Here is a 23,107-nt window from a genome sequence, read left to right on the forward strand (position 1 = left end):
ACCAGTCAGGAGGAGAAGGAAACCACACTCAGTACAATTCCAGTCTCACATAGACCTACCACGACAGCAAACCAAACACATAAACACACAAAAACATACTCGGAGGCTCTAAATAAAAATCTGCCTAAGCAGCAGAGACCTCCAAAGCAGACACCTAAGCAACCGCTACCCCAAAACAAAACACGTGCAACACATAGCTCACAAAGCCAGTGTGCCGAACAGTCACAGCCCTTACGGCTAAACAACACACCTGATACACTTGTAATAGGTGACTCTATCGTCAGGCACACTGACGCCCCGCCACCAGTCTGAACAAGGAGAAGGTCACGGTGAGCTGCCTGTCGGGCGCTAGGATCCGCCACATAACACAAGCACTCAGGTCACTCCAAGGCAAGTACAAATATGACTCAGTCATTGTCCATGCTGGTGTGAATGACCTGAGACGTACCTCCCTGGACTACATGAAAAGAGACATAGAGGAGCTCTCTGAGCATGTGGCCCAGGCCGGTATGACCCTGACCTTGAGTAGCATCTTACCCTCACCAAGAATGATGCCACAATATGAAGACAAGATGATCAATTTCAACAATTGGCTTAAGTATTGGTGTAATTCAAAGGAGATCCAATGTCTGTCAGCCTGGGATGACATGCTCGGCAAGCCACGATGCTTCACTAGGGACGGCTTGCACCTGTCACCCCTGGGCTTTTGGATATTGGCAAAGGCTCTTGCTACCCCCATAGTGCCTTTTTTAGGCAAGGCTCAAAAGACAAACCCACCTCCATAGGTATCACAAGGGATAAGAAACTAAGAGTAATGCTACTCAACGCCAGAAGTCTAAACCTCAAGATGCACACACTCGAAAACTCTCCTTAGCATGGAGAACATCGATATCTGTGCAGTAACAGAAACCTGGTTCAAGGCTCCCGAGAGCACCCCAGCACTACCAGGTTATACCTCATACCATGCTTTTCGGCCCCAAAATTTGGACCGACCCAGAAAAGGAGGGGGAGTATCAATATTCATCAAAGATACCCACACCTCCAGGTTGGTGGCACAGCATGAAGCATCAGAGACTATCCATGTGCAACTAACAGTGGGTAAAACTGCCTTCCAGTTTATAGCCTGCTACAGACCACCCTCCCTAACCCAAGAACCCCACTCGGCCTTCCTGAGAACACTGGAAAATATGAAGGTCTCTCCAAACACCATTATATTGGGCGAATTTCAACTACCCAAACATAGACTGGGAGCATTACTCTAGCTCCAACACCCTAGCCAAAAGGTTCCTAGAATTTATAAACTCAAATGCTATGGAACAACTTGTTGCCACTCCCACAAGAGGGGAAAACATACTGGACCTGATCATCACCAACATGGGGACTCTATGCTCCAGACCAGAAGTGTATCCCTCACTGGTAAGATCAGACCATAAACTAATCTCACTGGATATTCACATCCCGACACCACCCCCTGTCCAGAAAACCACAGTGAAAAACTTCTCTAAAGCAAATTTCACACTCCTCAAAACCGAGGTGGAATCCTTCAAAGCCCCCTGGCCTGTGGAAAATACGGCCCAGACCGCAGAATCCTTTATAAATGCATTCTATGAACTCCTTCAGGAATGCATGGATCATGCGATCCCAAATAAAATCAAGACCCAATCCTCCAAAGGCAGACATCCTGTCTGGTGGACCCCAGCCATAAACAAACTATACAATAGAAGGAGGAAGCTACTAAATGATAGAGCAAAATTCCTAAAAGGGAAGGCATCTCTGATCAGTATTAGCAAAAAACTACAGGCACTCATAAAATCATCTAAGGCCAGCTTTGAGAGAAAAATTGCACAGGACACTAAGGATAATCACAAGCCCTTCTTTGGTTATGTTAGGAACCTGGGTTGTAATTCCCAGATATGCTCAGAATTAGTCCAAAATGACAAAAAATACACCAAACTCACAGACATTGCCAACATCCTAGCTGACAGGTTCAGCGCAAACCCCCCCCCCCACCAAAAGGGCAAATATCTATCCCAGCAGAGTGCTGCCCCCCTGACATCTCAGATGCTCAGGTAAGAGCCGCCCTCTCCAAAGTAAAAAACACAACATCAATGGGACCAGATGGTGTCCCGGGCTGTGTCCTACATGAACTCCAAGAAGAGCTAAACCCAAACATAAAACTACTGTTCAATCTCAGCCTTACTACAGGATATGTATCCAAACAGTGGCGTACAGCATCTGTGGTCCCTCTCCACAAAGGTGGTGCCTCAACGGATCCTGGAAACTATCGCCCCATAAGCCTGACTAGCTTGGTCTGCAAAGCTATGGAAAGGATCATCATGGACCTCATACATAAAGATATTGGGGACCTACAGACACTGGATCCTACCCAGTTCGGCTTTGTTAAGGGCAGATCCTGCCTCTTAAACCTGGTTGATTTCTTTGAAACAGTCACCAAGGCCATTGACGAGGGGAAGGTTGTCCACACAGCCTACCTGGGCCTCGCAAAAGCCTTCGACACAATACCCCACTCGGGCATTATAGATAAACTCACCAGCTTAGATATAAACCCCTATGTCACTAGATGGGTTGCAAACTGGCTCAAGGACAGAACCCACATGGTTAGAATTGCTGGAGCCATGTCAGACTCCAAACCAGTTACAAGTGGCGTCCCACAAGGCTCAGTCCTGGGACCTCTCTTGTTCGGTATATATTTCTCGGAGGTACAGGCCAACACAGAAGGACTGTGGCTGACCAAGTCCGCAGATGACTGCAAACTGGGCGCCATAATCGACTCTCCAGCCGACACAAGCATCCTCCAAAAGGGCCTCATAGACACAGACAACTGGAGCCAGAGCCATGGCCTCAAGCTAAACGCCAAAAAGTGCATAGTCATTCCCTTTGGCAAAAACAAAGTGCCCACAAATTACCACATAGGCGATAATCCATTAAGTACAGAAGAACTAATTAGGGACCTGGGGACCCAAGTTGATAGCAATTTCTCATTTGACAACCGCGTGGCCAAAGTGGTTAGAAAAACATTTTATATAGCCCACCTAATCATGAAGGGATTCACATCTAGATCAGGGGAGGTCATCGTGCCTCTTTACTCATCCCTCATCAGGCCCAGAATTGAGTACAATGCCCTTTTTGGGATGTACCTTACCAAACACCTGCAGCAACTGGAAAGACCCCAAAAGTACCTCACCAAGAGGATCAAAGGGCTCAAACAGATGCCATATGCTTTCTGGTTAAAGAAACTCCAGCTCTACTCAGTGGCATACCGCCTGTTCAGAGGCGATCTGTGCCTGACGTATAAAGCCATGTCCAACCCAGAATTAATGGACATGCTGCACCTCAGAAAATCCAAATCCCATCGAGCTACACGCACGAGAGACTTGAACCTCAGAACTGAAATAAATAGGACATGCTGGAGGGACAGATTCATAACCCAGAGGCTCCCTTCACTCTGTAATAAAATCCCAGTCCAGGTTAGGCAGAGTCCCTCATTGACTCTTTTCAAGAGGAATCTTGATGAGTGGATGGGAGATCGTAGGTTTACCCTGGGTATCACTTCTGTGTCACTGTTAGACAGAGGCACAGTATACTAACCTCAAAAAAGGGCATAGCAAAATTAATTTAAAATGGGTGACGAAAGCCAAACACATTCTGGCTAGGCTTATAAATGCCCTAGGGCAGATAGCCTAGTATGAACCTATGAACCTATGAACCTATACTGTTCTGACTACATTAGCAACCTCTCTTTCATTCATCCATCATTTATTTTCATACAAAGAAAACAACCAAATTGACCCAGCAGGCAAGTTCATTAACCAATACTGCTCCCTCCTTAGCATGGCTAACTTAACAGGATAGTTTACCAAGGCTCCAGCTCCTATTTGCTGGTGAATCAACATATTTCATAGGTTCATGCAGGCTAACGACTACTAGGGACTTGTAAGCCTAGCCATGCAACCCAAATGTGACCCACAAATTTGATTAATATAGGGGGTGATTTACTGACTGCCTCTGTCCATCAGGGGATCTTAATATTGGTTAAGGTTTTTACACAGATACAAGGTACAGGGTTTGATTCTGACTTCTGGTTGTTAGCTAGGTGTGTAATAGCCTGCAGACTGATAGCCTAGAATATTTATCTATAACCCTACCTATCAGAGATCTAGGCTCCAGACCAGGGGTGAATTTCCAATTACCCATCCACTGGTTCAAGTTGCACTTAAATAGGGATGAGGAGGAACTCTGCTTTAAATGGTTCTGGTGCCTGTTCCAGAGAATAGGAATTCTCTGAGAAACATATCTGTCTCTCCAACATGTTCTTTTATGTCATAAGCAAAATTTAGGTCTTTTAATCTAATAGTTCTGATGCTGCTTGTTTTGCGGATGTGCAAAAAGTTCATCAATATAGGGCCCAGAGATGCCTTGTATGCCAGGCAAAACCTCTCAGAAGTCTGTATGATACCAAGTAAAGAGAAAGGGCTTTAATGTGATCAGCGTAGGATATTGTGTTTATTCCCTGTATTCTTTTTGTAGGGAACCTTAGAGGAAACTCCAATTGCTGCATGTGTCTGGTCAGGTACATACCGAAGGGGCATTATACACTATGATGGGTCTGAAGAGGGTGGAGTACAGTGGTACGATGACCTCTCTGGACCTAGATGCCATACCCTTGCTTATAAGCTGAACATGGAAGGATTTTTTTACTACCTTGGACATATCTTGGTCGAAGGTTAGGTTACTACCTACATGAATTCCAAGATCCCTGACTAGTGTATGACATTTTAGGGGTGTTTTATTGAGGATGTAGTTACCTGGGGTGGCTGACTTTCCAAAAGGTACTATAATGCATTTCTTGGCATTAAGTGGGAATAGATGTCAGCAATCCATTTATTCCCACACGAGACAGTGCTTTGGGGCAATTGGGAAACTGGACTATGCTCCTGAATGGTGTCACGGACTACATGCCTAATAACTACCTTTCAAACTATGCTTAGTAATGTGCAATGACCGAAACCCTTCCTGTCAAGTATGTTTATACATGCATGTTACTCTAACTTTAGTACAAACTGACACAGTCTGCTTCCGTGACAGATTTTTATCCAGAAAGATTATCCACTCATTCAACAAATATTATTTTATGTGTCACATTTATGTAGAGAACAGATTTACTAGGAGCTATTACCAGGGTTTCCTCAACACTCTGCTGTATAGTAGTGTCATATATTCTATTTATTATTTCACAACTATTTGTCAGTTCCACACAAGTAGGATTTCAAATAACAGCAATATGTCTGCAAGTTTGATTAGATCATTTTAGTGCACACCATCCATTCTTGTCAATGTAACCACATTTTGTGCTTTTAAATACATTTCCACACTATCAGTTTAAATTACCCTAACTGAAATGCCTTCACTCCTTGAGACAACAAATAACTAAAATATCCAGGTACCACAGCCTTCTGCACAATATATACAATACAGTTTATTACTTAACTCATTGTATTAACGATAGCCCAGAAAATATACACATATAAGTAAAAAATAAGTAAATACTATACGCAACCTTCTATCCTGCAGCAAGCAATTCTGAAAATCATCTACATTTTGTCAATTACCTTTTTATGTTATCTGGAACTCCACAGCGCTGCACTACACGATTAGAAATCCATGACTCAATTGGGGTCCCTCCCCAACAAGACTGTATTAGTCCAACTGGATATTGCATCTTGTCATACAAATAACGACCAAATAACCAGCAGACAGCAGAAAAGTAGGTAAATTCTCCATGCCCCAGGTTTTCTGAAAATAAATAAATGCATACATAAAATTTCATACATTAACTACTAATCGTAACCTTAGACCAGATTTTACATATCGTACTCATATAATTTGGATGCTTATCAGCCCAAAATTGAGTTGAAAATTACATTTCAGTATCCTATTGCTGTTTTCAGCACAAGAATTATGGACAAAGTCAAAACATAATGAAGGACAAAGGCCAAAAATCAGGGAAAAGTTGCAAGAACAGCATGTTTTGCATTCACGTGTTTTCTGAAAAATACGAAATCTGAAACCATACATTTTTCAAGAAGCACATGAAAACTGTAAGGTAAAATCAGGGACATCATGTAAAATTAGGGACAGCTGAAAGCTATGTTTAATACTTTTTGTGGTACAAGAAATAACTGCATACATTTCATTTTTCCATCTTCAGTTTTGCTTTGGGACACCTTTTTCCTCTTCTAATGAGATCTCTTTTAACCTTTGATGTGTTCTTTGCAAAAGTTACTCCAACCTAATACTGTACATCGTACTTTCTTTGCAAAAGTTACTCCAACCTAATACTGTACATCGTACTTTCTGTTTCTGTTGGCAGTATGAGAATATTCATCCTTTAATTAATGTTGCCATAAACAGATTAGTGTTGATTTTAGATTAACTTTTTACACATGGAGAATTCTGTAACATGGTCTTCCATCCCCACACTCCAACTATTTGAATTTCAGATCTATCCTTCCTAGGCTGCTTAACAACTCAAAATGCATTTCTTCATATCTTTCTGAAGCCTTGTCATTTTTGTTTCCTTTTTTGATTAAGCAGGTAAGCCAACTGACCATATGTTCCCTTTTCAGGTGTGAACAGAGAACACTGTCTGATTAAGTGACTTTTCTGTCAAATACCCGCGATATGTCCAGATAAATATTTGTCTTTTTACAACTTATTTTAATCCAAGCATACATTTGTATCCTAGTCCGCAGCCCTTAGGTCATTATATCCCCATTACCAACCAGACCCACAACTGGCATGATGTGCAAGTACCAGAAATTTGCTGCTTTTTGCATTAACAGGTAAAAATAATTTAATTTGTTTGTATTGTATCAAGTGGCAAATGAATGCTAGACAGTCTTGTGTTTTTTTTTTTCCATTACAGATAAGGGCATCGGGAGCACAGGTTGAAAGTGAAAAGAATTACAGCATGTACCACAGAGGGTGGTAAGTAGTATTGTGTGTAATACCAGCAACTACATGAGGTATGATTGCAGCTCTGGGTAACGTGTCACAGAAGTTGTGCAGGTCTCATTAAGTAACTGTAAACAAACCAATGCTTTTAGTTACAAGGAATGCCTTACAAAAAGAAAGAAACAGAAAAAATGGCCAACATGGGAGGCTTGAATAAATTACACAGGCACTGCCTTCAAGTCAGCCAAATAACCCAACCAGCATGAAAAAGTTACCGCATCAATCCCACGACAGCTTGAATAATTTTCTATTGCTGTTTATTGGTTTCATTTTATTTAGCTTATAACTATCGCTCTGATGTTGTTAGTTTTCATTCATTCCTCAACTAACAGGCTCGGATCTCATCCTCAGATCTGACTTGATCATTACATTAGCTTGTGGCCTCCAAACACCCTCGAGCTCCTTCTCTACAAATAACACACCAACCCCTAATGTCCCTCGGATCTCATTTGCCACTTTCGCGTCTAGACGTAGTTGCCTTCAGCTCTAGAGTTATAGAGTAGGAGATAAGTTTTTCTATATATTTTTCCTTTTCAATCAGTTTATTTGTTAAATATATACCTTTTTCTTCGCCTCTGTGTCTCTAAACTCTTTTTGCACACTCATTAGTGTAATTTCTACCTACCATTGTTGGTAGGCCTACTTTCCTTCCCAACCCTTATACACTTTGTATATCTAATTTTACCATTGTTGGTATAATTACCTTTTCCCTTCTGTTACACCTGGTGTATTTTCTTTAATACCATTGGTGGTACTTTATTTGTCTGTCCTTTCTTGGTTTAAAAAAAAAAGTTATAGTGTTGTATATTTTGTTTCTGATATATCTTTGACAGGATGTCCAAAAAAGGTCCTTGGGGATTCAAGAAATGTGAGAAGTGTGGGCACAAATTGCCTGTCTCTGATACCCATTCTCTTTGCATACATTGCTTAGACCCAGATCACTTAAAGATACAGTGCAGCATTTGTAATAAGTTTAACCCCCGTGCTCTTGCTGACAGAAGAAATAAATTAATATTAAAGGTTTTCTTGCACACCTCATTTTCTGAAGCCATCAGTGGGGTTCAATACCCCAAATAGTAAGCTAAAGACCCATTGAAGAGGTCTAATCCTTCAGAATCTTCCACATCTTCCTCATCAGGACCTTCAAAAAAATACAGAAATCAGATCTGAAACTCGCTAAGCTTGAACCTTCTTTGGAACCAACCAAATCTACATTGGATGCTACTGTCTTGGATCCAAAGCCTCTACCCAGGACCACATATGCCCCCCCATTTGGACCCAGTTCTGTCTGGACTGCCTTCCCTTTTTTTCTGGAAGGGAGTTCTAAATCTCTATCCCTGGCATCTTCTCATTCCTCCAGGAGTCTCACCAAAGCAGACATGGAAAGAGAGACAAGGAAATTCCTTGCAGCACAAATTCAGATGGGGGTTCTCACGGCTTCTACCCCTTTGGGTCAGTAAACCCAATCATCCTCTACTCCACCCATTACAGGTCCTTCTCTAATCCAGTCTGTTGTTTTAAAGTCCTTAGATCTGAGCCTTCTAGGTCCTTCTGGTTCAGATCTGAAGAAAACACTGTCTTTAGATCTGAATGCTGCTCTGAGTGCACATCCTCTTCCCTCCTCGGAGTTGGATGACTCTCGGAGCAGAAGCATCCCTGTCAGGTCTGGGAGGTTGGCGTTGACTCTGAGGTTTTCGGAGCTGAACCATTCCTCTCAGAGCATCAGCACTGGACAGCTCAGCTTCAACTTACGCCTCAGTGGGTTGTTTTCAGAGCAGAGGGAGGTGATGGCCCAGAAACTTATTTTCTTGGCTCCATTGCCTTCCTTCTCGCCACAGCGATCTGCCTTTGATGCTGTGAAGTGAGTGTTCTCTGCTCCTGCAGAACATATCAGTTTTACTCCCTGAGATACACCCTCTACTTGTCAGATGACTTTGCACTGTGACCCTCAACATTCTACCCCACAGGGACAGCTCAGATATTCCAGACTCCCAGCAAAGTATCCTAATCTCTTCTGATACTTCACCAGACCACACCACCAAGGAAGTCCCTAGGAAGAGAAAGTGCAAAAGGAGGCAATTGGACTCTCCTCAAGAGTCAGTCACTGAAGATACTGATTTCGATGAAGGAGAGGAGTCCCCAAAATCACCACCCGAAGATGTCTCATTTGGAGACATTCCTGAGATCCTTAAGCAGAAGGGTGGCTGGTCTTTAAAAGACCCTTCTCTGAAGGAATCAGTATTTTGGAGGCCTTTGGAGCTGGCCCATCTATTTCCTCGGTTACTCTGCCTACCAATGAGTTCATTGATTTGGTCTTTAGTTGGGCATGGCAGGAACCTGATTTGGTTGAGCTAATTTCCACGAGACCAGACCAGATTCTGGCTCCACCAGTAGGAAGAGAATTTGGGGGTACAGGGTTACCAGTTGATGCCATGGTCATGGTGGCAGCTACTAGAAAGGAACTTGCTGAGCAGAGTTCCACTGTCCATCCTCCTAAAAGAGAGTCTAGGGTGATTTGACAGATTTGGGAAGCATGTTTATGCTTAAGTTACTTTTGCACTCAGATCGCTGAACTATCTGGCACATTTTACAAGACTTCAAAGAGATTTGATTAAAGAGCTATCAAAATCTCTTTTTAGAACTGAAACTCCTGAGGCTCAATCTGCAGTAGTCTCTCAGTTGGCTACCCTAAAAGCTAAATCTAATTCATCCATGACGCTCATCTTGCACACTGCAGAAAGCACCTTATGGGCATGGATTCAGGTATTTCCATCAGGAGGCATGCCTGGATGTGACGGTGTGATTTTGCGGAGTCCTTCAAGCCCTTGATCATCAATGCTCCTTTTGACGGCACTTCCTTATTTGGCCCCATAGGGAAGAACTCGCTCTTCAGGTGTGAGAAAGATGGAAAGCCCCTTTCTGTGGTGGACATGTGTTTTTCAACCCCTCAAATGACCTTTTCCAGGAATCAGTGGAGAGGTCAAAAAATGTGGTTCAGAAAGTCCCAGGGTTCTTGCCAGGAAACATGTGGAGATAATTCCCCCAGAGATAGAGGGAGGAGCTAAAATGGATGGCGATACCCCCGTGGCAGAGGAGGCCCTCAAAACCGGGGTCTATTCCGACAGACCCTTTCAGTGCTCCTGAAAGGAGGCCCAATTGCCCCCCCTAGAAGCAGTTGGCGGTCACTTATCTCTGCACCAGAAATCATGGCTAGATATAACAAAATACAACTGGGTGCAGAGAATCATTTCCAGTGGTTATATAATTCTCTTTTCCCTACCTCTTCCATTGTTAAGAAAATTTCCCGCTGTTCCACCCAATCTGAGGAAAGCAACGGCACTAGAAATCCAAACGTTGCTAAGAAAAAGAGTCATCCAAGAGGTCCCACCAGACCAAATAGAATCTGGAACCTACTCAAGATTCTTTTTAGTGTCAATGAAAACAGGGGACTGGAGACAAATTTTGCATCTCGGTTTACTGGAACAAGTCAGTTTGACACACAAAGTTCTGGGTGGTCATGATTCAATCCATTCTGCTCTTTCTAGGCAAGGATGATTGGATGTGCTCAACAGACCTTCAGGATGCATACTATCATATAAAAATGAACAGACGATCCAGAAGGTACTTACGCTTCTGGCTGGGAGCCAGTCACTACCAGTTCAGAGCGCTGCCCTTTGGCCTCACCACAGCCCCCATGGTGTTCATCAAATGTATGGCAGTAGTAGCAGCTCACTTGAGACTGCGGGGATTATGGGTGTTTCCATATTTAGACAACTGGCTCATTACTGCCCTGACCAGGCATTGACTGATGGAAGCACAAGATCAAGTACTACAGACTTGTTTGCATCTCAGAATTACCATAAATTACAAAAAGTCTCACTTAGAACTGACACAGACATTAAAATTCATAGCAGCAGTGTTCAACACACTATCTATGTTAGTTTCTCTTTCTCTATCAAGAGTGCAAATGATAAAGATGCAGGTGAAGAAAATAATTTGCAGTACCAGAATTTCAGCCTGATTGATTCTACAGGCCCTGGGGTCAATGTCAATGTCAATAATTTTAGTTACTTTAGTGAGATTCCACATGAGAATTCTACAATGTATGCTAACAATACAGTCATCAATACTTTCTCAACCCATGTCAGCAAAGATAAGAATAACTCAAGTTTGCAAAAGATATCTTTGCCGGTGCATGCAGTCGCAACAGGTATTACAAGGATGTCCTTTTGTCCTCCCTTAGCCCAAGGCCATAGTGACCACGGATGCATCCCAGATTGGGTAGGGGGGGCATTTCCTGGGGAAAATGGTCCAAAGCACTCAGGACAATTGGAATCCAGACTTACAACATGCCAGTAGTCTGGTACATCAACAAACAAGGGGGAACCAAATCTTACCACCTGTGTTGAGAAGCCCTCAGAGTGTGGCAATGGGTGAAATCTTCCAACCGCTTTCTAATAGCAATGCATATTCTGGGGAAATCCAAAGTGATAGCAGACAAAATGAGCAGGTCCATCTTACTACTTCACAAGTGGTCTCTCAACAACAAAGTGACAGAAATAATTTTCAGTCAGTGGGGCCAGACTTGCTGCGATCTTTTTGTCTCTCCCCTAAACAACATGTGCAGCAGCTTTTCTGCCATTATTCTCCTACTGGGAGAATCACCAAGGGATGCTCTACACCAAGATTGCCCCCTGGTCTTGGTATGCTTACCCACCGACTCCCCAGATTCTCAAATTCCTGCAGAAAGCACCCCGGTTGAAGAGCAAAGTCATCCCCATTGCAACTTACTAGCCTCAACAGATTTGGTTTCCCTTCCTTTGGCCTCATCTACAGTATCCATCTTGGATTCTGGATCCAACTCCAGACTGTCTATCCCACCCAACAGGCATGGTTCACCCAGATATCTCAGACCACAAGCTAACAACATGTTTTTTCCAATTCCTTTAATAGCCAGACATCCAGTGCTCTCTTCCCTTGTCCATTCCATACTTTTATCTTCCCATAAACCTTCTACTAGGAAACACCACAGGAGTAAATGGAACAGGTTTGTTTGTTGGGCAGAGCAAAATCAAACTGACCCCTTCTCAACTCCAGTTCAATCGGTTCTGTAATTTTTGGAGAGTCCATTTAATGGAGGTGATAGCTCACCAACTATAAATGTTCAACTTGCAGCAATTTCTAACCTTCATGTTGGATTTCAAAATTCTTCACTGGCTTCCTCTAAGCTTTGCAAAGCCTTTTTGAGAGGCACACTCCTGCTAAGTCCCCCTTATAAAGACCCCACTCCACCATGGAATATAAATTTGGTACTGCAAGCCTTAATTCATTCTCTCTTTGAATTGGCAGCTAAAAGTGATCTTAAATTCCTGACCTGGAAAACTATATTTCTAGTTGCAATTACATCTGCTAGAAGAATTAACGAATGCCAAGCATTATCTTCTAAGCCTCCATATTTGATTTTTCATAAGGATGGGATCATATTACATACCAATGCTTCCTTCCTTCCTTTCTAAAGTGGTGTCAGAAGCCAACATCAACAAATCCATTAACTTGCCAGTATTCGTTCTAAGATTTGAAAATAAATGCATTTATTGGGCATCCATAGACAACTACATTTCTACCTACAGAACAAAAGAAATTAGAAAGACAGATCAGTTATTTATCTCCTTTGCACATACTAAATTAGGTGAATCAGTTTCAAAGGTAACTCTAGCTAGATTGTTGACAGCTTGCATTTCATTTGTCTATAACAAGTTGAATCTCCCCTTACCAAAACCTTTAAAAGATCATTCAACCAGATCTACAGCAACTTCTTTTATGTTTCAGTCAAGAGCTTCTATGGATGACATCAGTGCAACTTGATCAAATCCTCATGCTGTTATCACTCATTACAAAGTAGATCTGGTCATGAGGGGAACAGCAACCTTTGATTCAACCGTACTCAGGAATATCCTTCCTTAGAGTCCACCCAAGACTTTATGTAGCTGGGGACTCTGTCCCATTAGTTGAGGAATGAATTAAAATTGACAACATCAGATAAAGATGTTATGCACTCACCATAACATTCCATCTGTGTTGTCCATTTTCATTCTTCCACAACTCCCCACCCACCAACCACCATCCATTTTAATGACTGACTTCTGGAGGAATGAGAAGCTTCAAGGACAAAACTGTCCTTTGTATTAAGCTCCAGATATGGTATATTACAATAGTCTTTCTGTCAACCAGCAAACAAGATCTGAAGGCTGTTAGGGGTTGGTGCATTATGGGTAGGGAAGGAGCTCAAGAGTTTTTGCAGGCCATGAGCTGGTGTAATGGCCAAGTCAGATCTGAGGATCAGATCTGAACCCATTAGTTGAGGATGAATGAAAATAGACAACACAGATGGAACATTATGGTGAGTACGTAACTTCTTTTCATTTGCTTTTTGGAACAACTTTACACCAGTTGTTCAGAGAAATGATGGCAACTGTCTGAAATTTATGGCTAGTGCAAGTAAAACAAAATACTTGAAAGAAATGCAAAAAGAAACTGGATAAATCGATTGTAGTCACCAACTACAATATGAATGCTAATGGTGGTCAGAAGAAACACTGCATCATCCTTCGCATTCTGTATTAGAGACACCTTCATAAGGTAGTCCAAAAATTTAACACTGAAATTTTGAGGGGTAAAAATATTAACACTTAAGAAAGTGAATCTGTACTTCCACATCTCATGTAATTTTTTTTTTTTAATTTTAACTGACTTGTACAACTCTTGCAGACATAAAAAAGAGGTCTGTTAAGTAGACCCTCCAATTAACCTAAATTAAGGTACATAGCAACTACAGTAATTTAATAGGGAATGCAGGCAAATGTTCTTACTTTCTGAGAAATTAATCATCACAACAGTTAGGCTGCAAATCCTGGGTACCAGGCATACAAAAACTGCAGACAACATCACTAATGCTGAAAACTACTCAACTGCTAGTGATGTATAAGATGCCTGCTTTACACAGAAGGAAGTACAGCCAATGAAGAAGAAGTGACTCTACAAATACTGTCTCCTAACAGCTGCACATGTATGAGCTATGCTGAAAACTGTAGAAGATGGAAATAACTGAATATTTGACAATGCTATCATACAAAATGTACTCCTAACTTCTCGCTTTCTTGACTCCAGCCTTTACATATACACAAATGCCTTCCACTATACACACTGATTTTCTACCATGCAGAGGCTTTCAAGCCCGCAATCACATTAAAGATGGACTTTCTTCCATTTTTTTTTTGGCTTACTGACTAGTCCATTATCCCTCCAGCCAAAAATGACAATTTTAAGATGAAATGCAGAGCTAAGAAAAGACATGAGCCCGGCATCTTTGAGGTATAATAATTATTTCTGCAAAGTGGAATGCAAGTGTCTACCCTCTTTGTTAGAAGATAAGAAATGAAACAGTCCTGTACCACTAGGATGTAGACCATGCAAGTGATTGGAAGTATACCGACAGGTTTTCCATGAATATCAGACCCTTTACAAAGAATAAAACCCCAAAAAATAAAGAAATCAAACTGTTTGCCTTGATTAAATAAACACACTAAAATATATTAAAAAACACTTATTATGGAAGTTCCAACAGAAACAAAATTTTAATCCTCAGTCAAGCGCTTTTGTCCAAACAGACTTCATCAGAACTGAATTTTAAAATCATCCGTATACATCTATATACTGTATTGCATACATTACATGACAAATATTTACCAATAGATATTCAAACCTCATTATATTATTAAAATTATTAATTAAAAGCAACATTTAATTAAAACATTGTTATAATATAAACAATTTATTTAAGACCTTAATATTTCAAAATACTTTTCACAGAGATATGTCTGTTCAACCCATGTGGCATCTAATTTAATCTGCCATCTTAATTCTTTAATTTCAAGATTATTTAGATCTCCCCTATACCATTATTTATTACACTGTCCAGAATGAAAAAGAAAAAAACTTTCCTGAAGTTACTACAAGATGCTGACTGACCCAATGCATTTGTACAATCTTTATTTTTAATAGCGTCAATATGCTCTGCAATTCTCTCATATAGCATCCTAACATTTTTTCCTACATAAAATGTGTTACATTTCAAATATAGCACAATAAACAATTGCTTCAGTTTTGCAACAATAAAAATCCCAGACACTACTCTCGTCCCATCCCTGACCAAAATTTGCTGTCCTTCATAAATATAACAGAACCATTTACAGGAACTGCATTTAGATATACCCACTGTAGTAAACAAAGTGTCTTGTCGATGGTGTACATGCCCATGTTCTGATATATTCTTGAAATTATGTCCCTTTTTTACCCAGAAATCTAGGTTGCTCCCCAGTTATACTGGGCAAGTATGGGAAACTTGCCAGTTGTTTATCCATTATATTTCTGATGGCTTTGTCATCCACAATATATGTTAAAACAAAAGAGCTGGTGAAATCCTTGTGTATAGTGGTCCTCTCCCCAAATGCGGGGCAACTGCTATCTTCATTTCCTAATACAGGTGCATATTTCTTAGCTCTATGATCACGTCATCTAAAATATTGATAATAATTTCTTCCTTATATCCCCTCTCAAGGTAAACAACTCAAATAGTCTCTAAAACATTGATCTTCAGTAGTTAATCTAGGCATCCTGATACCTTGAGATTTAACCACAGTATTCTTTACATAATGTGAATGCCTACTATTAACGTATATAAAATGATTTGTATACATGTGTTTTCTATAAATATCAGAACTGCAGGCGCCAGTAACATTATCAAAAGAAATATCAACATCCAAAAATGCAATGTTATTTCATTACACATTACAACTAAAACTCAATCACAACTAGAGTTAATATCACACATACAATAGACAGCCTCAGGGGGTCCTACTATTATGAAAAACAAGTCATCAATAAATCTCATATACATCTTCACATATTTAAAAGTACATTTTATATAAAACAGTTCTTTCCCAATTCTTTAACACCAAGTAAGCATGACTGGGGGCAAAATTAGTCCTCCATAGCTACATCCTTAACCTGGTGAAAAATGGGCTTGTAAATACAAACAATTACTGATTTTAACCAATTCTAATAACATACAAATGATATTAACCTTACCTTACAAAATTCTTTAAATTCCTCTGTCTTGCGGAATTACAGTATACAAAGATTCAACATCAGCGGCAACCATAAGATTCTCCCACTACACATCTACATATAAGTCATTTAGCTTTTTCAAAAAATGTGGAGAATTGTGAGCATATAAAGGGGAACCTTGTGTAATACCACTCGGCCCTAGAGATTTTGATGCCCTTGGAGAAACTATACCTCATTCTTATGCAGCTTAGGAATCCCAAAAAATTGGGCTAAAATAGGATGTTCGACCTTTATAAAACTATGGGTAGAGTAAGCAAGGTCACCATTGTTTAATAAATCCAAAAGTATTAAATCAGTATACTGAAATGCTCTGTCTACAAATACGGTAATATTAAATTCATCCATCAACATTTCAGTTTCATGTATCTAACATCTTTTTTACCTTACCTATTTGGAATAAAATATCATCTTCTGTTATAAATAAATTAGGAGGTTTACTTAAAAGTTGAGTAAATTCATGTCTGCATAATGTCTGGAACGCCATCACTACTGGTATTAATAGTGGAACGCCATCATTACTGGTATTAATGGAGGAATGCCATCATTACTGGTATTAATGGTGGATTAAAAGTGCTAATCCTTTTGAGACACTCTTCCACAGGTGTTGTTATTGTTTTATCTGTTAAAAGACACTACTTTCCTCACATATAACTTAAAATCTATAATACTGTCAACTAACCTTGCTCAGTTGAATGGTAAAAAAGAAAAACATTTATACAAAATTTTGAGTTCTGTTTTAGAAAATGCATGATAAGTTAGATTTACAGGTTTATAGGTTCATTGTAGTACTAGGCTATCTGCCCTTGTTGGCCATTTTAAGCCTATCTAGTCTCTTTTTTGTGCTTGAAATAACATATCCTATTTGGTGTTAGATTAGCCTTACCCATCTCATAGCCAATAATTCTATATCAGTCCTAATGAGAATAACTGAGATCATATAACAGAAACTTTGAGGGGACCCATGCATGGGATAAAGCATTTAGGAGCTGACTCTGTCTACTAGTAGTGCAGGCGGCAGTCTGGGGGTAAATTGTCTTTCTCCCATCCATAGATCCAAGTTGCTCTTGAATATGGACAGGGATGAAATTTGTTTCATGTAGATGGGGAGTCTGTTCCACAGCAGTGGTATCTCTGTGAGATACACCTGTCCCTACAAAATAGTCTGTTGATGATGCAGAAGAGGTTTAGATCCACAGAAAGAGTATTTCTGATGCCATTTGTCTTGCTGATGTGCAATAAATCCATCAGTAATGGATCAGAGGATGCCTTATATGCCAGACACAGGTCACCTCTTAGTAGCTTGTGGGATACATAGTATAGTGACAGGGCTTTCAGTTGGTACATGTAGGACATGTTGTTTAGACCTTGTATAATTTTAGTAAGGTATCTTTGTGGGAGTTCCAGTTGTTCATATGTTTACAGGTCCACAGGTGTTTACTAGGCTAATGTTCACAAGGAACTTTTTAAGCCTAACCATGCATCCCAAATCCCTGACAAGTTCTGGTACCCTTGGTAAGTGTAATCAGGGGCTGGGTGAGTAAATATTTACAAGAATGGGCCTGGGAGGTGAACCATTTACAGGCTGCCTGTGCCCATTAGGTGCCACACTAGGGATGAATTTCCTGTTCCCCATCTAGCTCTCCAAGCTACCTCTGCCTGGACAGATACATGCCAAAGAGGGCATTATATTCAATGATTGGCCTAATAAGGGCTGAGTAAAGGGAGACAATGACACTCCTAGATCTAGACACAATCCTTTTGTTTACAAGCTGTGCAATAAAGAAATACTTTCTTACAATGATAGACAAATGTTGGTCAAAAATTAAGTCACTGTCCACATAAGTCCTCAAATCCCAAACAACTGGGTCAACTCTTTTTTAAACAAGAACCGTCTTTATTAAATTATAACTTATGACATGGGCAATCATACATTTATATAAATGAAAAAACATATTGACATATCTTAGTTGCATGCCTTTTACATCACTTATAATCTACTCAATCATTGTCAGTCAAACATTACATAGCTCATTTAAGTCCTGCCTTCTTTTAAACCTCATTCCTCCCCTGTACGTACTGTTCCCACAATTCCCATTTTTCCTATGTAATTTGCTCCTACTCTTTTCTAAAGATCCAAATTCCAGTTGCTTAGCTCTTTTACTAAATTCACTACTTTGATTTCTATTTTGTAGCAATTGCTTTTTTTGGCAGCCACCATAATTAGAGTCAGCAAGGCCTTACTATATCTAGACTATTCCGATTCTGTATTATACCTCAGAAAAATTGTTTCCCTAGTTACACCAATTTGTTCGCCCAGCATCTCTGACAGACTAGTCTGCACGGAATCTTTAGCCTTCTAACTCATTACACTTTTATTTTTTTATTTATTTATTTTTATTTTTACATTTGTTGACCGGGCTAGTCTAACTGGATATATGTTCATTTTCAGTAAAAATACCTATGTAAAGATTTCCAAGCAAAAATCCTAAATCTTCTAGATTTTATTGCATATTTGGGAGACATGCATATAACTCCCCATTGTTTCTTTGTGAATTACTTATTCAATCTCTCTTTCCAATCCTTTCTAACCTCCTCTGATTAATTCTTATAGTTATCATGCAATATTTTATATGCTCTACTAATTATTCATTTTTTAACAGCAGCTTCCGTTCTAGATTCTACTTAAAACTCTACCAGTGCTGGTCTTTTGTTTAGGACCCTCTATTGCTTTCTCTTTGCGTATACTCTGATATCAATTCTTGATAGGGAAGGCAATCTTTAACCTGCAGTCCAAATAAATTCTTGGCATCTTCCCATTCTGTTACCTTTCCCTCTCTAGTTATTTGCTCCCAATACCTTGGTTCCTTTGCCAGCTGTCTCCAATAGATTTCAGCCCCTCTTGCCTATTGTCTGTATCTCTAACTGCTGTCATCCCTATTGGCAGAATCTCCTTCCTCCATTTCCTTGTTGGCTTAGTTCGTAGAATACTTTCTGCTACTTTATGAATATAATATTCTGTATGATTGTTATTATTCTCCTTAAAGGGCTGTATCAGAAATCCCAATCTCTCCTTGTTTCTTGAGCTTCCCCCCATTACATCATCATTCCTTTCACTTTGAATTATAGGGTTCTGCTTGTGCTATGTCTAGCAGCCTTAACTGTTTAGCTCTGAAATACCACTTCATATTGGGTAATCCCAGTCTGCCTTGTTATGTTGGAAGAATCAGCTTATCCAACTTGACTCTTGCCATCTTCCCCTCCCAGACAAAATCCTTCAGTTCTTTATGACTTGCTATCCACAACTTCTCCTCTTGTTGATAAAAATGTGCCTGACCTGTGTATAACACTAAAGGGACTAAAACATTACAACTGCTTGTATCTTACTATCCATATTGATATAACAGAGCTTAGAATTTCTCAGTTTTTGTATTATATTTTCTTTACTCTTTTCCCACATATGCTTAGCTGCCACACCATAATCATTTTTAATCCATGCACCGGAATACTTCATTTTATCATGTCCCCATAAATATGGATATTACTGAACCAATTAGTTTGCGGGTACATGTACATAATTTACAACTAATACTTTTGTTTTAGATTCATTAATTTTGTATCCCAAAAAGATATGAAACTGTCTCAAAATGTTCCACAACACTGTAATGTCCTTTTCTGGTTTCATCAGATATAAAATAATATCATCTGCAAATGGATCCAGCTTTTCGCAACTACCATACCAATTATATCCTTGAATTTCTGAGTCCCTTATTTTCTTTGTCAATGGTTCTAAATATAAAGCAAATAACAAAGGGGAAGAGGAGACCCCTGCTTGGTTCCTCTGCTGAAGCAGAAATTATCGGAGAGGAACGAACCCACCCACTTTAATTTTTGCCCCTGATCCATCATACATTCTCCTAATCAACTTTATCATTTTATCAGGGAATGCAAATGCTGACATTGCCAAGCTCATAAAGTCCCAGCTTACTCTGTCAAATGCTTTCTCTGCATCAAGATCCACAAACAACAGTGGCATTTTCTTACATTCTGCTTCCCTCTGGCTCATCAATGTTCTGTTAATGTTGTCAAATGTTTGCCTCCCCTCCACTAAACCACACTGATGCATATCTATCAATGTGGCATCACTTTTGCTATTCTTTTAGCCATTACATACATAAACACTTTATAATCATGGTTTAGTATGAAGCTAGATCTGATGGATCTTTACCCTCTGTGGGTATTACAGCTACCTCCACTTTCTTCCAGGATGTTGGTACTTTTCGTCTTAAAATACAGTTAGGCAAAATCTTCCAGATCTTTATCAGTTTTTTTCCCTCCTAACTTCTAAACTACCACAGGAATACCATCTCTTCTGGAGACCTTCCTGTAGATTGGGTATATATCACCATTTCTCATCTCCTTCTATCCTAATGATTAGTAATTCTGTCTCATCAAACTTCTAGGGGTATATTCTCAATGTGGTAGTTCCTTTGGGTAGATGACTTCAGAAAGGATATAATAATGCATTTTGGGGCATTTAGTTTCAGTCCGTTATTTTGTATGTATAAATTACATTATACCAAATGCTTCAATGGTTAGTCACTTGAAAAAATTATTTGTATTGTCTCAGTTTTGTACCATTAAACAACTTGATATAAATCATTGTAATATACTTGTTGATTTCTTGTAAATGCATTACTTGTCCAATGATCATTCTAGATTTATACTAGTGAAAAGTTCTGTTGTACCACTTTGTTTCCTGCTCTTCTCACTGATTTTACTGTTGGTAGTTATGAAAGTACTTCTGCACATGTGTGAGCGTTTCACAGGAGCCAGGAGCCAGTGCATAGGCTGAAGCTTCCATTTAGTTCATACCTCTCAACCTCTTAACACAAGAAGTCTGGACAAAGTGAAAAATAATGGAGGGACAAAGGTTCTACAATAGTGAAATATTTTAAATATTGTTCTTGGAAACTTAGAAAGTTGTTAGAGTAACAGATTTTGTGTTACCATGCGTTTTCTGAAGGAAAAAAGAGGTCATTGTTCACCTCTACTCATTAGACCCATTATAGAGTACAACGCCCTTTTTGGTATGTACCTCATAAGACATCTACAACAACTGGAAAGGCCACAGACATACCTCACAAAGAGGATTACTGGCTTCAAACAGATGCCCTACACAGACCGTCTCAAAAAACTCCAGCTTTACTCCTTCGCATATTGCCTACTCAGAGGTGATCTCTGACTAACATACAAAGCTATGTCAAACCCAGAGCTGTTGGACATGCTCCACTTAAAGAAATATCAATCCCTCGGAGCTACACGCTCGAGGGACCTAAACCTTGTCACCACAATAAACAGAACATGCTGGAGGGATAGATTCCTGTCCCAGAGACTTCCCATACTCTGGAATAGACTACCTATTTATGTCAAACAGAGCTCCTCATTAGCACTCTTCAAGAAAATTCTTGATGATTGGATGGAAAATAGGAAATTCACCCTGGGAATCACTTCTGTGGCTCTGCTCGACAGGGGCACAGGAAAATAATTTTCTTGGGTGGCAAAAGCTAGGGTACCTTTTTGGCTAGGCATATATAGGCCCTAGGGCTAATAGCCTAGTACCTACCTATGATATGAAATCTGAAACTCTAATGTCTGTCATTATTCAGTGACTTGAAGTTTCAATAATTTGCCAGAAACCCACAGGTTTTATGAGAAACAGTCCAAAAATATAAGATAAAAATTGGGACATTTGCAAAAATATGGACAGTTCAGAGGTATGATTACTGCTCACACATTACAATAATATGGCCAGGAAAGCACCATTACTCATCACACTCATATTTGCTCCTAAATCAATTATATAATCTGACATAGAAAGTGACCCTTATAATCAAACCAAAACTAGAGTGTCCCTTATAAATACACTTTCCTTTTTTTCACATAGTATCAAGTCTAATTATTAAAGTGTCCCTACCTTCACTGGAGTTCAAATCATCTGCTAAAATTTCCATAGCAGTTTCCCCTCTTCTCCAGTAAAGAATGATGCAACTACAAGAGCATGGTTTTGTTTTTACTATTCTGCAGCCAGAATACAACTCATAAGTCACTTTTCCAGCTTTCTCTGGTGTGTATTCATCAAACATAGGTGGGAGTCTAGGATTCAAAGCATCCCATTACCAGTTAAAAGGCTGTATAAACTAGCTGAGTAAAGAGATTTCTTAAAAGACAGCTGGAGATTATTCTTCTGAACACCCAAGCAGCACTGGGACACCACTCAGACACATGGACATAGTTTGCAGTCTAAAGTGCAGCCCAAAGTCCCAGCGTTGCTCTCCGACAACTAAAGTGGCTAGAGCTATCTAATCTCTTATCCTTCAACCAAATTATACTAACCCATTATGTCATATATCAACCTGATAAATGTCCAGCCCTCCCAACCTTAGTGCAAACCCACACTAATAAAAGACCCCCAAGATCCTCTCACAAATTCCTGCTAAACGTTTCTAAATCCAATAACAGCTTTGGGAACTTTCTTTTTTCATACATCTCTAAATCATGGAATTTCATCCCTCAGAAAATTCTTAAAACCGGTGACCCTCCTTTGTTCAAAAACTGCTTAAATCTCATGTAAATGACAAGTGGCTATGCTCCTGCTTATCCCCAGGCTGAGCTGCTATTTTTTTTCTTCTTCATTCCTCAAACACGTTTTTATTCTGCTTTACTTCTACACTTGCCAAACTCCTTAATTAACTCTAAATCCTCTTGTAATCTCTCCAAACCTCCTCCACGGCTATTATTTTTTCTAGACTTTTACTTCCTCTCGCCCACTATTTATTTTATTTCCTGTCTACTTAACTTAACCCTCATCAGAATTCTCTAGATAAAC

The 23,107-nt window shown here is 39.8% G+C and overlaps 1 protein-coding gene across 1 annotated transcript in view; it reads right to left on the reverse strand.

Moving 5' to 3' along the window:
- SIAE (sialic acid acetylesterase) overlaps window positions 1–23,107 on the reverse strand; it is a 310,992-nt gene that overhangs the window by 153,537 nt on the left and 134,348 nt on the right. Inside the window, exon 5 of the mRNA XM_044080856.1 lies at window positions 5,631–5,814. Within this exon, the coding sequence (XP_043936791.1) occupies window positions 5,631–5,814 (184 nt within the window). The remainder of the gene's footprint in view (window positions 1–5,630; window positions 5,815–23,107) is intronic.

Source organism: Protopterus annectens, chromosome 8.part0 (genome assembly GCF_019279795.1).
Source record: "Protopterus annectens isolate FY-2018-M chromosome 8.part0, PAN1.0, whole genome shotgun sequence".
NCBI lineage: Eukaryota > Metazoa > Chordata > Ceratodontiformes > Protopteridae > Protopterus > Protopterus annectens.